At 41.4% G+C, this 15099-nt stretch overlaps 1 protein-coding gene across 1 annotated transcript; it reads left to right on the top strand.

The window, feature by feature from the left end:
- Positions 1 to 234: 234 nt before the first annotated feature.
- On the top strand, positions 235 to 4248 carry LOC122562822 (immunoglobulin lambda-1 light chain-like). The gene is made up of 3 exons (XM_043716072.1): positions 235 to 323; positions 470 to 817; positions 3620 to 4248. Exons 1-3 carry the CDS (start codon positions 245 to 247, stop codon positions 3940 to 3942), a joined length of 750 nt encoding a protein of 249 aa, XP_043572007.1. The 5' UTR covers positions 235 to 244; the 3' UTR covers positions 3943 to 4248.
- Positions 4249 to 15099: the final 10851 nt, after the last annotated feature.

The raw sequence follows: 15099 nt of genomic DNA, 5'->3' as shown, positions 1-15099 counted from the left end.
AACAGACAGTGCTAGAGAAGCAAGCAAGTCTGACCAACACCTGTGGAGAAAAATAACAGAGATATCGTTTTACATTCTTTGAAACTGAAGGGATTTTGAGATTGTCTTTGGATTTCAGAGGCTGATTGGTTGAGATGAAAATAATAATTTGCATAACAGCAGAGGGCAACACCTTCTCGGTGTCAGGTCTTATTAAAAGAGTGAACCTTTCAGGTACTGAATCCATCTGCTTAAACAGCTCTCAATGCATCTCAGCCTGGTTAAACTTTTCACCATGTCTGACTGGGCACGTGTTATTGTTGTACTCTATTTCTGCGTTGCAGGTGGGTGTTCTCACATTTAGATTTACTGTGAAATCCATTTTGTGCAGATTGTTTGGTGTGATCTTACAAGTGCGTATATATTCAATCGTTTCAATAATTGATCAAAGTACACAGCAGTAATATTTTTGATGCCTTTCTTCCTCCAGTTTCGAGCGCAGAGATTACGGTAAACCAACCGCTTTCAAAATCGATATCCCTCGGAGGGACCGTCCAGATTAGTTGTACTTTGTCGGGTGCCTCCTTAGGGAGCAGCAACATTTATTGGTATCAGCAGAAATCTGGAAATGCACCTCGGTATCTGCTTTATCACTACGCTGGTAGCAGCACGAACAGAGCCTCAGGTGTTCCAGACCGGTTTTCGGGCTCTGTCTCCGGCAACACAGGAACGTTAAGTATCAGCAGAGTTGAATCGGGAGACGCCGCGGACTATTACTGTGCCTTATGGAAGAACAACATGTACTTCTTCGGCACAGGCACCAAGCTGAGTGTGGGCAGTGAGTAAAACCCCTTTTCCTGTAGAGTTCAAAATTGGATTCCGTTTAAGAGCAAAATACTATGAATGTCTACATTTTAATCTGCTACAGTTGTAACATTCTGTTCACAATAGAATATAAATTCATTCTAAATTATCTGGAGCTGCCCATTGACTGGTTAAGAACTGAATCTTGCAGGTTTATAAGGCATTCTGCTGAGTGTTTGTTCTGTGCTGAGTGGCTTTACAGCGGCCTGAAGAACAATTGGCGCCATCGTCTCTGTGCCAGTGGACGGGAGAATGTTTAAGAAACAAAAAAAAAGAAATTGCTGGAGAAACTTCCAGCAGGTCTAGTAGCGTGTGAGGGGAGAAAGCAGAGTTGACGTTTCCAGTCCGGTGACTCTTCATTAGAGCTGCACTGCAAACATTAACTCTGCTTTCTCTCCAAAGATGGTGCCGGACCTACTAAGTTTCTCCAGGAATTTCTGTTTTCGTCTCAGATCCCCAGAATCCTTTGTTATTTTTAGTGAAATATTTAGGGCACTATTTTTCTGTTCCGCGATTCTCCTCGGCGTACACAAGGAATGGACCTTTACTTTAATACTTAACTAAAAGATATAGTAACGATTTCCATAAGTAAATGATGGTGTCCCAACGCCAGCTGATTGAATTGATCGACGAAGCGAGAAAGGTAACCCCATATAAATTCCCTCTTCAAAACACAAAGGGCAATGGAAAGTCAAAAATTGGTCGTAACTTTAGCTTCAAGTAAGACAATGAGCTGCGGAATCTGGAAATCTGAAACAAAAACAGAAATTGCTGGAGAACGTCAGCAGATCTGGCAGCATCTGTAGAGATAGCGGTTGAGAAGAGGTAACATTAGTTCTCAGCTTTTTGCGTTCTCGGTTCCCTTAACTTTCTTAACGGCGACTACTGTTGTAATGAATCTAGCGACTTCGATTTATAACGGAAGTTCAGTTCGAAAGCGTGGATTGCAGATGCTGTAGATAGGAGTCGAGAGTGTGGTTCTGCAAAAGACCTTCATTAGGAATGAGGCCAGCTGGAGAATCGACGTTTCGGGTGTAAGCCCCTCATCATTCCTAAATGAAGGGTGTGCCCCAAACGTCGATTCTCCTTCTCCTCGGATGCTGCCTGAGCGGCTTTGCTTTTCCAGCGCCACACTCTCGACGTTTGTAGCGTATTGTCTAATTGGCGGACCAAATGGAAAACTGAATTCTCAAAGCGACCAACAAATAAGACATGACTGCTTCTCTGAAGAAGCGTATGCGAATTGCAATGAAATTAGCGGCGCATTCACTGGCCTTAAGTGCAATCAACAAACCTGGTGAAACTCGGAATTAGTACAGTCTTGTTAAACTGAAAATGAGCATGAGGTCAGATGCACGATCTCCTCGTTATATTGTACTTGGATTCGTGACACCGTCAAATATTCCAATGAGAATGTGCACTACCGATAGAGATTTCCTGTTCTTTCCCCTGATTGTTTCTGATCTCAGCGGCTGGTGATTTCGATGTCAGTGATCAGAGAAGGCCGAATCCGAAACAAAATCTATGCAGCATTAATGTAATTGGGAATATTTAATTGACTGAAATAATAGACATGGCTTCTCACAGTATCTCTGCGAGGTAATCCTTACTCGATGAGATCCAGCAAATCTCCCATTCAAGCAGCACGAGAGCGCATTGGTGAGATTTTGGACTTGGTGACAGAGTAAAACAACTGCTAATGTTTATACAGGGTAGCCTATTTACACTTTTCTGATGACATGTACGCTGTGGAGGGGGTAGAGCTGGTGTAAAAGGGAGGGCATGCCTGGTGTTAAAAACAGCTACAGTGAAGTAGCGGCAATATAGTTACAGTACAGGGTGGGATGTGTTTTGGAAAACTTGCAGGTGGTGCTATCCCCATACGCCTGCTTTCCATATCCTTCCAGTTAATAGAGTTTTAGAATTTGGAAGATATTTTTTGTCAGAGCCTTGTTGAGTTGCTGCAGTGCATCTTGCACATGTTTAATGGGGTGGACAGGATTCCAGTCAAATGGACTGCTTTGTATGGGGTAATGCCGACTGTGGAGAGTGTGGTGGAAACTGCATTTAAATGACCGATCAGTTTTGGGGAATCAGGAATTGCGTTATTCTTCCACTGCCCTGCTCATGTAGCCATCCTAAGTACATGGCTGGAATAGTTTTGTTTCCGGGCAATGATAACCACCAAATATCGATAGCGGAGTTATAGTGTGATGGAAATGTTATTGACTATCAAGACGAGATGAGAGTTAGCTGTTGATCAACTATTTTACGTTAGCAATAATTGATCGAACCACTTGTAATAAACCTGATTACAATTTCTTCACGTTAACGAATCAACACAGCTTTTACATATGATAACTTTTCATATTATCAATAGTATTTCTAAACGTGGCGAGGACCTTGGTACCTTATTGTAGAGCCATGGCAGCTGCATGAAGTGTCATCAGCAGCTATACTAAGATGTTCCTTATGTTTTTCAAGGAATACCGTTGCAAAATGAAACAAACGCATCTTCTCTCTAGATTTAGTCAGATCCATTGCCACACTCCAGCCTGCCATTAAAGATCAATATGATTTCATCAGACCGAAACAAAGCGGTCTCTCATATTCAGTCCTTCTTGGATTAAATAGTACATTTAAATGCACGCAAAATTAAGTGAACTATTCATTACATTCCGTGATTGACATAATTTAAATTGTATTATCTTAGAATAAATCTCCTGTTTAAAAATGCAGTCCCTTAACTCACATGAACCTGACTTATTTTAAACAGGTCCGCGGGAACCATCGGTATCCCTCCTTCCGCCTTCATCGGTTCAAATCACGGAAAAGAACACGGCGACCCTGGTGTGTTTGGTGAGCGGTTTTAACCCGGGCGCTGTGGAGATTGAGTGGACGGTAGATGGCAGTGTCAAGGGGAACGGTGTAGAGACCAGTCGGGTCCAGCAGGAGACGGACAATACATTCAGTGTGAGCAGCTATCTGACCCTGTCAGCCTCAGAGTGGAACTTACACGAGCGTTACTCCTGTGGGGTTAAACATGAGACTCAAGCAACTCCGTTTCAAACAAGTATCTCGAGATCGAGCTGTATGTGATTTCGGAAGCTCCACTTGTCTCAATTGAGAAAGCTTGTTTATTCCTGTTCATACCTCCCATGTAACAATACGGTAGAAATTATTTGTATTCCGGTTAATTGAAAAAATGCTCATCGCGGGGGAAACTTCCGGATGTAAAAGTAACTGGTTTTTTACAAACGTGCAGTGTTAACTGAAATGCCAATGATTATTAGCTTACATGTATACATCTGGAGACAGGAACAATGTGATTGTGTCTTAAGTATTGAAGCATTATGAATCTATCCCAACTTAACAGTTCAATAAAACAATTGATCGAACATCAAAGGCAGCATTCATTTCAGCATCTTTCATTTCTGTCAAAATGAGTCAAATTTGTTTTGATTTCAGTGCTTTAAGACTTCCGGAGCTTTACCGTGCAAAGTGCCCAACGGTCAGAAGAAACATGCTGTTCCGCATGCTCCAAAACAGTATCTGTCATTGTGTGTGTGTGTGTAAGACTGAAGATGATTATGAGTGTGTGTATCTATGTGTGCATAGATAAAAAGAGACGTCTTATATTTCTCATAGGGTACAATGTCCGACGATTTTAGCATTCAACAAAGGAACAGCACTGAATGTAACTAATGTAAGAAAGAATAATGAAAGTGAAGGTACGCACTTGCATGGCAAAGCAGTTAAAACCAGGGTAGATAAAAAAAATCCAAAAGTCTCATCAGGGCCGATGTATCACGAAATAGGGCCGAATGAATCCTATTTCCCTTGTGACTCACATTAGATTAAGGAGTAAGATACCTCATTACACCTTCAGAGGTGCCGTCAGCACATTGTCTCTCCCAATACTAATGCCGTGTTGTTTGGAACATATGAGTTACTTCATATGAAGGGAAAAGAAATCTGGGATTGTAGGCTTTGATATCTAGGCCAGCTTTTATTATCTATCTCTAACTGTCTTTGAGAAGGTGATGTGGGCGACGTTATTCAACTGCTGTGGACCAATGATCGATGAAGAGGTTCCAGGATTTTGACCCAGCATCACTGAAGGAATGGCAATATATTTCTAAGTCAGGATGGTGAGTGGCTTGGAGGGGAATTTGCAGATGGTGGTTTTCCCGTGCATATGTTGCCCTTGTCCTTTTAGATATTAGTGGCGGCGAGTTTGGAAGGTGCTGTCGAATGAGGCTCGTGAATTTCTCTAAAGTAGTTTGTCGATGGTGCACACAGGTGCCACTGAGAGCCCATGTTAATGGGAGTGAATGTAGATGTAGAAGCAAACAAACAGGCTGTTTTTTTTAAAGAAGACCCTTCCACACCCCTCAGGTGGACTACATGAGATCTCAGTCCGAGATTGTTTCATTGAATCTAACCATTTCAACAGGCTCAACTGTTTATATTAATCACAGAACCTGTCAGTCCCGCGCATTTACATTGAATGCACCAAAGCAACCATGCCAACATGGGTTAATGCTGTTTTCTCTCAGGTTTTAACCCACACTTTTCATTTTGAAAAGCTCCTACTTTGTTTGCAATCTATAATCCTGAATCAGATAGTAACCAACAATCCTATGCAAGACATTAACCACCACTATTGCGACCTAATTCACTATCTTTAACTGGCTGATGGTAGTTTCTTTTCCTTTTCATTGACTATTTGAATCAGATGTACAATCAAGCCGATCTGTCCAGACCTACTATTTCGGACTAACGTTTGTTTGAATGAACCTCATGAATGTAAGCTTGTCACCAATTGGCATTCAAAAAAACAGTCTTTCTGTCAAAGCAACTTTTCCCTTGCCATTTTCTATTGCACAGATTATTTGGTAGATGCTCATTAGTTGTAGCAATCTAATTCACTAGTTGCCAATGTCAGATGGTAGTGGATAGCATGTTGTCCCTGCTCTTCCTGATACTGATGCATTCCTGTTTATGGTAAAGGACTTATTCATGAAGAGAGAAAAAACTGCACAAACCTTTCTCCACAATGATTTCTGCCAAGGATTGTAAGTGACAACTGACATATATTTCGAGAGTAATTCCAACCAAATTCTAAAGTTTGTCCAGGTAAGTGCTTCCCCCCCCCCCCCCCCCCCCTCCTTCCCTTTCAAACAAGCATTTCTCCATCTGCAGAACAGTTTAAAAAAAAATCATGGTATGTGGACAAGCTGCCTGGCCAACATTTATTACCCATCCCTTATTGCCTTCGAGAAGGTGATGGTGAGCTGCCTTCATGAACCACTGTGGTCAATGTGCTGTGGTTTGACCCTCTCTTGAGGGCTGTGGTGTGGTGTGGGGATTCCAGGATGTTGACCTGATGAAATGTGAAGGAACAGTGATATTTTTCCAAGCTGGCAATGTGATTGACTTTGAGGGATTTGCAGGCCGTGGTGTTCCCATATATCTGCCGCCCTTCTCCTTCTAGAAGGAAGTGATCATGGGTTTAAAAGGTGCTGTGTAAGTGCATTTGGTGAGTTTCTACAGTACACGCTCTGGATAATAGACACTGCTGCTACTGAAATTTGGTGGTGGAGGGAATGAATGCAATTGGAGAGGGTGTCAAATAAGTGGCCTGCGTTGTTCTGGATGGTTTAAAGCTTCTTTAGTGTAGTTGGAGCTGCTTTCACCCAGGTAGGTGGTGAGCATTCCATCACACTCCCGACTTGTGAATTGTAGATGATAAGCAGGTTTGGGGAGTCAGCGGATAAGTACTCACGACAGTATTCCTAGCCTCTGAACTGCTCTTGTAGCTGCTGTATTTATTTAGTGAGTCCATCTCAGTTTCTCATCAATGGCAACCCCCTGAGTGTTGATGGACAGGGCTTCAGTGATGACAACACCATTGAATATCAAGGGTTAGTATTTAAATTGTCTGTTATTGGAGATGGTCATTGCCTGTCATCTGTGCAGCATGAATGTTACTTGCCACCTATCAGCCTAAGCCAGGCCATGTCCAGATCTTGCTGCATTTGAACATGGACTGCTTCAGTAGCTGAGAAGTCATGAATGTGCTGAAAGTCGTGCAATGATCCGCAAACGTTCCCACTTATGACGGAGGGAACGCCATTGATAAAGCAGCTGACGATGGTAGTGCCTGGAACATTAACCCAAGGAATTCCTGCAGGGATGCCCTTGAGGTGACATGATTGACCTCGATGGTGCCAATGTCAGATCTTTCTAAAACTTCAGTGTTTGTGCTATTGTCCTACGGTGGGTCGATCCTGAGGATATTGTGGCAGAGAATGTGTATATGTTGTCGGAGAAGGAACCATGGCTCAGAATAATATAGAACGGTGGTAATCATCACATCATTGTTCATTTTGAGTTTAGTCTGCACTCTCAGACTCAATTAATCCATGTTAGTTTATAAGTTCTTCCAAATATGCTGTTTGCTTTTATAAAGCCTGTAGCTGATTTTCTTGCCGATGGTGGTATTAAATTACATTACCTTCTCTAAAGGTAATGCTTGATGGCATTCAGCTGTATTCCCAGATGACTATGCGTGGTGGCTTATATTTGTCTTGTTACGCAGGCTGATGAATTGGTTTGGTTTTTGTCAAACTGATGTATCGTCTAGAGAGTTGTGTCACCTCGGAAAATGATTTTTTTTTCTGTTTGCAGGAGTGACCGGCTATGGGTCAGGACAGTGCAATGATGATTGAATAGAATTTCACTATGTGATGATGCTTCTCCAACAAGAAGCGTATGCTGTCCTTGGCTATTTTTTCAGAGTTCATAAACGACAGACTCTGAAATGTTTGGGGTTGAAGAGTTTTGGAGCAAATTTGATCATATTTAACAGATACTGCGTCAGGCAGAAGGCTTTCAAGTTTTAAAAAAGACCACTATCGATGAAACAGGAGTGGCCAGTTCTCCCAGTTCAGCTTATTTCTGGTTTGGTTTGGTTTCTAACAGTAGTGTGAAACAAATGCTGGACCCAAAGAAGCAGCTCCAGGCTGATAATCTCTCTCTCTCTGACTCCTCTCCTGTAAGACCCTGTGTTTGATTTTACCTTTTCTGCCAAGGGGTGTTTATGGGGATTATTGCAGGTATTTGGAACAGCATCATTAAATTGGGATAATCTGCTGGGTTTTCGGATAGGTTAAGTTATTCTGTATTCTATTCTCTTTTGTTAGTGTTTCACTGGGTAATCTTGGAACTAAATTCTGTTTTGTTTGAAACTAAGTGGGTTGGCCACCTGTATCCCTCCATGAATATCTGCGTTACACCTGCTTAAAACAGCTACCAAAGTTAGGGTCTTGGTTACTTTCTTGAAATATTTTGCGGAGGTCTGGCCTGGCCCATAACAGATCGGAGGCTCTTTGCTGGATTTGTTCTGCAGTTCCAAATTGGGATTAGGGTTGTTGGACTGGAAGGCAGTGAGTAATAGATGTTAGTGCGTTTTGTCCTGGGAACAGTGCTTGGAATAGCAATGTCTCTTTCAATCACCAAGAGTTTTCTGGCAGTAGAAGAAGTGACCATGGGGGTTTTGCAAAAGGTGAGTAAGGCTAAGCTGCTGGAATTGTCAGGAGATGGAGAAGTCAACTTTTCAGGTGTAACCGCTCTTCAGGTCTTGAAGAAGGGTTACACCTGAAATTTTGAATTCCCCACTGAGTCTGGAATAAATATTACACCTGGAACATCACTGTCTCCACCTCTTGCTGCTGTCTGGCTTGCTGTGTTCTTCCAGCTTTCTGTCTGTATATTTTGGATTCCAGCATCTGCAGTTTTTTTGTCTTTAAGCTGCTCTAATTAGCAGACAATGTGGGGTTGGAGCCGTCTCCCTCCTGAGGAAAGGAGAGATAATTACAGCAATAGCTCTGCAATTAAAATTGCTGGAAATACCATCAGAACCTTTGGAGATGGCTACATTTCAGTTGAAAACGAACAGCTTGAGTTAGAAGCAAAAGACAAGGAATTGCGATTAAAAGCAGACAAAAAGAAAAAGAAAGAAATTGTTTTAGCAGATGAGACAGAAAAAGAGAGAAAGGTTGAACTTTAGAAATTGGCACTTGGACAGGAAAGTCAACTTAAAAGGATGCAGATGAAGGCTGAAGATAAGCTTAATTAGGAAGAGCGTGAGGATGAGATACCCATGGTCGCCAAAGGCCTGCTGAAAAGCTTTTCAAATATACACAAGCATTGCTTATATTTGATGAGAAGAATGTGGAAGCCTTTTTCATCTCATTTGAAAAGGTGACTAAACAAGTACGGTGGCCAGTCATCACGTGGGTTTTGTTTATCCAAACAAAACTTGTGGGTAGAACTAATGAGGTATTCGCATCACTATCAGAGGAGGCATTTTTGACGTATGAGGAAGTATAGAAAGCCACTTTAACTGCATATGGAACTTCTGCCAGAAGCCAACATACAATATTTCAGGAATCTAAGAAGGAGCACTGCTCAAACCTGCATTGAGTTTGAAAGGATCAAACAAAGTAAATTTGATAGGTGGAGAACTGCATTGAAAATAGAGCAAAGCTGCAATGCTCTTAAAGGGACGATTATTTTGGTGGGGTTCAAAAATTCACTTCCTGGTATTGAGAACTCATGTGGAAGAGCAGAGAGTTAAAACGGCAAGATTATCAGCCGAAATGGCTGATGATTATGAGTTTGTCCATAAAGCAAAGTTTGGCTTCCAAAATCAATTTCAATCTATGAGGGGTAGAAATTGGTCAAACGAAAAGTTCTCGTGTGGAAATGGAAAGGTAGATCTTGGTGAAGACCATAAGGATAACTTACCACAGGGTAAAATGAAAACCCCTGAAGGGGAAAGAGAGGTTAAAAGGATGAGAAAAAGCACTGGGAAGCCAGATGCAGGAAACAGGATAAGCCAGTTAATTTTATTGGAGTGGTAACAACGCACAGTGGAGGCTAGAAAACCACACCAAAATGCACAAGCTGGTCAGAGGTTGGTAAAGGAGGAAGTGCCAGGTCTTCTTAAATCATCTACCTGCGAAGGTAAAGTTTACTCACATAGCCCAGGAGCAGCAGGTAAAGGGGTTACAATATTAAGAGACGCAGGATCTTTTCAATCAGTGATGCTGAAAAATGAGGAGATATATACTTCTGAAGGACTATTGCCAGAAAAGGTACTAGTTACAGGAATTTACAGTCAGACAAGAGGCGCTTAATTATGTAAAGTGAGGTTAAAGTGTTCAGTGAAGAGTGGGGAAGTCGTGGTAGAAGTACTGGACAAACTCTCAGCTCCAGGAATGAAGTTTGTCCTTGCTAATGATACAACTGATTCACTGGTAGGAGGGCTGCCTATTGTGTTTGAAAAGCCAGTGGAGGTTCAGGCGATGGAACTATTGCATGACACATACCCTGTGATTTTTCTTGACTATGTGGAAAAGAGGTCACAATGTCACCAGTTCAAACTGGAGAGATCAAAGATTACAGGTAAGAAGTCAAAGTGGAATTAGCCGGGACCTTGTTTGATCAGATGGTTGACACAAAGCAGGAGCAGATAGATAGCACAACAGGCATCTTTAGCTTAGATAAATTGACTGAGTTACAGCAGCAACATGAAAATTTAAAGTGACTGTATCAAAAGACATACACAAAATATCCAAATGTATCTCCGAATGTTATTATCATAAAAATGATGCCTTCATGAGGAAATGGAGACCATCACATATTCCACAAGATGGGAAATGGGCAGAAGTTCATCAAATTGTGTTGCAATTTAGGTAATAGAACGGAGGTATTACGAGTGGCACATGAGCTGCCACTAGGGGATCAATTAGGAGTGAGCAAATGTCAAGCTAAAATGCAAAAACATTTTTGCTGGCCTGGAATGCATAAGGATGTAGTTATATTTTGCCAGACATATTATGCATGTCAGGTAATTGGAAAACTACAGGCAGTAATAAAATCTACACCTTTAATACCTATTCCTGCATTTGAGGAACCTTTTACAAAAGTTTTAATTGATTGTGTAGGACCCCTACCTCAAACAAAAATTGGGTATCAGTATTTGCTGATAATAATGGATGTATCCACTAGATTTCCAAAGGCCGTCCCGTTATGCAATATCACAGCTAAAAGGATTGTAGAAGAATCACTCAAACCTTTTCACTAGATACGGACTACCCACAATCAGATCAAGGGTCAAACTTCACATTAAAAAGAACTATTCAAAGAAGTTATACACAGCTTTGTAATAAAACAATTCAAATCAACTGCGTACAATCCAGAAAAGCAGGGAGCACTAGAAAGGTGGCATCAGGCATTAAAGACCAATATGAGGGCTTATATTCAAAACGATCCAGATGACAGGGATAAGGGGATTCCATTTGTGCTTTTTGTGATCAGAAATGCACCAGGTGAATCGACCAAAGTCAGTTCATTTGAATTAGGTTTTAGGGAAGACCGTTAAAATTGGTTAAGGAGAAATTGGTAAGCCACAATTCAGAGACCACCTATTTGGACGATATTAAATTTTCAGGAATGAATCAATAGATTTGGTGAGTTGGCTAGACAACATTTAAAAGTATCACAGCATACAATGAACAAGAAGCAGACATGAAATCAAAATTTATCAATTTTGTAATTGGAAATAAGGTACATCCAGTGGTAGATGAGCCTTTCAAAGTGAGGTTTAGTGGACCTCATCAAGTTGAAAGGAAATTGAGTGAGGTGAACTACTTGATAGGGACTCCAGAAAAAAAGAAATCTCACCGAGTGTGCCATGAGAATATGCTGAAAAGTTATTTTAGATTACATACAGCGTGGAAACAGGCCCTTCGGCCCAACAAGTCCACACTGATCCTCCGAAGAGCAACACACCCAGACCCATTCCTCTACATTTACCCCTTCTCCTAACACTACAGGCAATTTAGCAAGGCCAATTCACTTAACCTGCATATCTTTGGACTGTGGGCAGAAACCAAAGCACCTAGAGGAAACCCACGCAGACAAGAGGAGAATGTGCAAACTCCACACAGACAGTTGCCCGAGACAGGAATTGAACCCGGGTATCTGGTGCTGGGAGGCAGCAGTGCTAACCACTGTGCCACGGTGTCGTATGTTGATAGGGAAGGAAAGCAAGAAGAGAATGTGGTATTGATTGAAACACAGAGGGAAGATCCTAGATCAGAGGATTCTGAATTGGACATTCCTTAAATTAAATTGGACAATGAGGAAGTTGTCAAAACATTGGGATAACTATTGAGTTACCTTCCAGAGGAAAACTTAAATGACCTAAAAGAGTTATTACTATCACATGGTGAGATAAGTGGAAATAAGCAGGGAAGTACTAACCTAATTATGCATGATGTCAACATAGGAAATGCTGTGCTCCAAGATGACATAATCAAAGTGAGTTAACGTGACTGGAGCTCACCCATAGCAATGGTGCCAAAACCAGATTATAACCAATGGTTATGTGTGGACAATCGCAAAGTCAATGCAGTTACAAAGGCTGATGCATCTTTGATTCCATGTTTGGAAGACTGTGCTAAGAAGGTGGACAAGCAACTTATATTTCTAAGTTGGACTTGCTTAGAGGATGTTGGTAGGTACCTTTGCAGAAAGGGTAAAGGAAATTTCTGTTTTGTAACAGTGAATAGACTACATTAGTTTAAAGTCATGCCACTTGGCATGAAAAATGTGCCAGCCACATTTCAGAGACTAACCAATAAGGACATTGCCATATTGTCCAACTGTGCTGTGCATATCGATGACTCGGTGATTTTTAGTCACACATGGAAGGAACATTTAAACATTTATCAGACCTCTTCCATCAAGTTTGGAAGGCAGGCTTGGGGATAACCTCGTTGTAAGTATATTTTCCAAAACCCAAGTTACCTTCCTGGGCTACATTGTTGGACGTGGACAAATGGCCTCACGTGATGCAAAAACAAAGTGAATTGGAGAGTTCCCAAACCAATGGATTTTTTCGAAAATTTGTACCAACATTTAGCAGTATGCTCCTGCTCCTGCTCCTGTCACTGAATTGCTAAAGAAAGGCAGGCAGTTTCAGTGGACAGCTGACTGTCAGAAGGCATTTGACAGCCTGAAAGCTGTGTTAACTACTGCCCTTGTATTAGCCATACCTAATTATGCAAAGCCATTCAGATGGCTATCGATGTGAGTGATGTGGGTGTTGGTGCTGTGCTATTGCAAGACGATGACGAGAAGACAGAGAGACTTATTGGGTATTTCTCCAGGAAATTGAACATTCATCAGCAGAAATATTCGATGGTTGAGAAGGAGATTTTGAACTTGGTGTTGGCGTTACAACATTTCAATGTTTATGTTGCCAGTAACGAATCTTGGACAATCATATACACTGACCATAACCATTGAAGTTTGTGGAGAAATTTGAGGACAAAAAGCCAGACTATTTAGATGAAGCTTGTAGTTACAGCCATTCAAATTGGAAATTGTGCAAATGGCAATTCGAGAAAACGTGATTGCCGACTGACTGACGAGACATGGACGAAGATTGGAGGCATTTGGTGGCAGAAGTAAAACAGACTGAAGCAGAATGTAGTCGTACCTGTTTGCATGCTTGTTGTCAATGTAATGCATATGTGTGGTGTTGCATATTAGCAATTTAGGATGAAAGAGTTTTAAACTGAAGCCATCTTTGGATGCTGATGGTTCGTTCTTATTAAAGGGGGAAGGTGTGACAATGTTACTTCTTTAACAAGGTAATGTTGCCCTTGACTTTTTTTTTGAGAGGTAGTAAAAGAAACAGATTCCGAAAATTCTGGGGTTGAAGGCTTTCAGAGCCAATTTTATTATAGCTAACAGATACTGCCTCAGGAAGAAAGCTTTCACGTTTTCAAAAAGACCATTATTCAATGAAAGAGGAGTGGCCAGTTCTCATAGCTCAGCTTTTCTCTGGTTTGGTTTCTAACAGTAGTATGAAACAAATGCTGGACCCAAAGAAGCAGCTCCAGGCTGATACTCTCTCTCTCTGACTTCTCTCCTGTAAGACCCTGTGATTGATTTTACCTTTTCTGCCAAGGGGTGTTTATGGGGATTATTGCAGGTATTTGGAACAACGTCATTGAAATGGGATAATCTGTTGGATTTTCGGATAGGTTAAGTTATTCTATATTCTGTTCTCTCTTGTTAGTGTTTCACTGGGTAATCTTAGAACTAAATTCTGTTATGTTTAAAACTAAGTGGGTTGGCCATCTGCATCTCTCCATGAATATCTGCGTAACACCTGCTTAAAATAATTACCAAAGTTAGGGTCTTGGCTACTTTCTTGAAATATTTTGCGGGGGTCTGGCCTGTTCCAGAACAACTGCTATGTCGTCTTGTGTCTTTGTGTGACCCTGAACATGCCTGAGGATCTTTGAAGAAGCAAAGCATAAATCCCTCTGTAAGGCCTTTCGTTGCACACATCCGCATTATGCTGAAGCACATAGTTGATCAGTTCGTAAGGGCAGGGGTGGTGGTGATAGAATGCACACAAATGTGTTTTGCACCATTGCAGATTCAAAATGCACTCAACGTGTCACTGTTGCAGAGCTCAGTGGCACAGAATTACGCCCTATTGCAGAGCTCAGTTGCACAGGGTGTCTTGGAATGGGAATAGTTAATTGTTAATATGAATGCAGCAAATAGTGAAGAAAGCAAATAGAATGTTCTATCTTATTACAAATGGGATAGAATACAGAATTATGGATGGTCTGGAAATATTGTGAAAGGTTGATAAAGCGTGTCACTGGAATGAGCACAGCAGGTCAGGCAGCTTCTGAGGAGCAAGAGAGTCGATGTTTTGGACAGGTCCTGAAGAAGGAAGAATGTGAGTTCATTAGAAGCAGTTTCTTGACTAAATCCCAGGGTGAATGATTTCGCTTGTCAGGAAAGATTAGATAGTTTTGGGCCTGCATCAATTGGAGTCTAGAAGTGTGACCTGAAATCTTACCAAAACAAATAAGGATCTTAAAGGACTTGACAGAATGCATTGTCAGAGGATGTTTCTCCTTGTGGGAAGGAATAGAACTAGAGAATGCAGTTTGAATATCAGGCTTTGGTCATTTAAGGCAGAGATGTGGTTTGTTAATGGAATTCCCTTCCCGATGATGCAGTGCAGGTAGAGCCATTTACTGTTGTTCAGGTTGAGCTAGATAGATTCTTGATTTGATCTTGACAAGCAACTCAAAGGTTGTAAGTGGGAGACAGGAAAGCAAAGGTGAAGGCACAATTTAATCAGACATT

The sequence above is a fragment of the Chiloscyllium plagiosum genome, chromosome 25, assembly GCF_004010195.1.
Source record: "Chiloscyllium plagiosum isolate BGI_BamShark_2017 chromosome 25, ASM401019v2, whole genome shotgun sequence".
NCBI lineage: Eukaryota > Metazoa > Chordata > Chondrichthyes > Orectolobiformes > Hemiscylliidae > Chiloscyllium > Chiloscyllium plagiosum.
This window is presented reverse-complemented; position numbering and strand designations above follow the sequence as displayed.

Excerpts from the sequence above, each read along its gene's own strand:
- LOC122562822 (XM_043716072.1), top strand. The coding sequence starts at position 245 with ATGCATCTCAGCCTGGTTAAACTTTTCACCATGTCTGACTGGGCACGT. Across the intron at positions 324-469 it reads ACTCTATTTCTGCGTTGCAG|TTTCGAGCGCAGAGATTACG; the intron begins GTGGGTGTTCTC and ends TTCTTCCTCCAG. Across the intron at positions 818-3,619 it reads CACCAAGCTGAGTGTGGGCA|GTCCGCGGGAACCATCGGTA; the intron begins GTGAGTAAAACC and ends TATTTTAAACAG.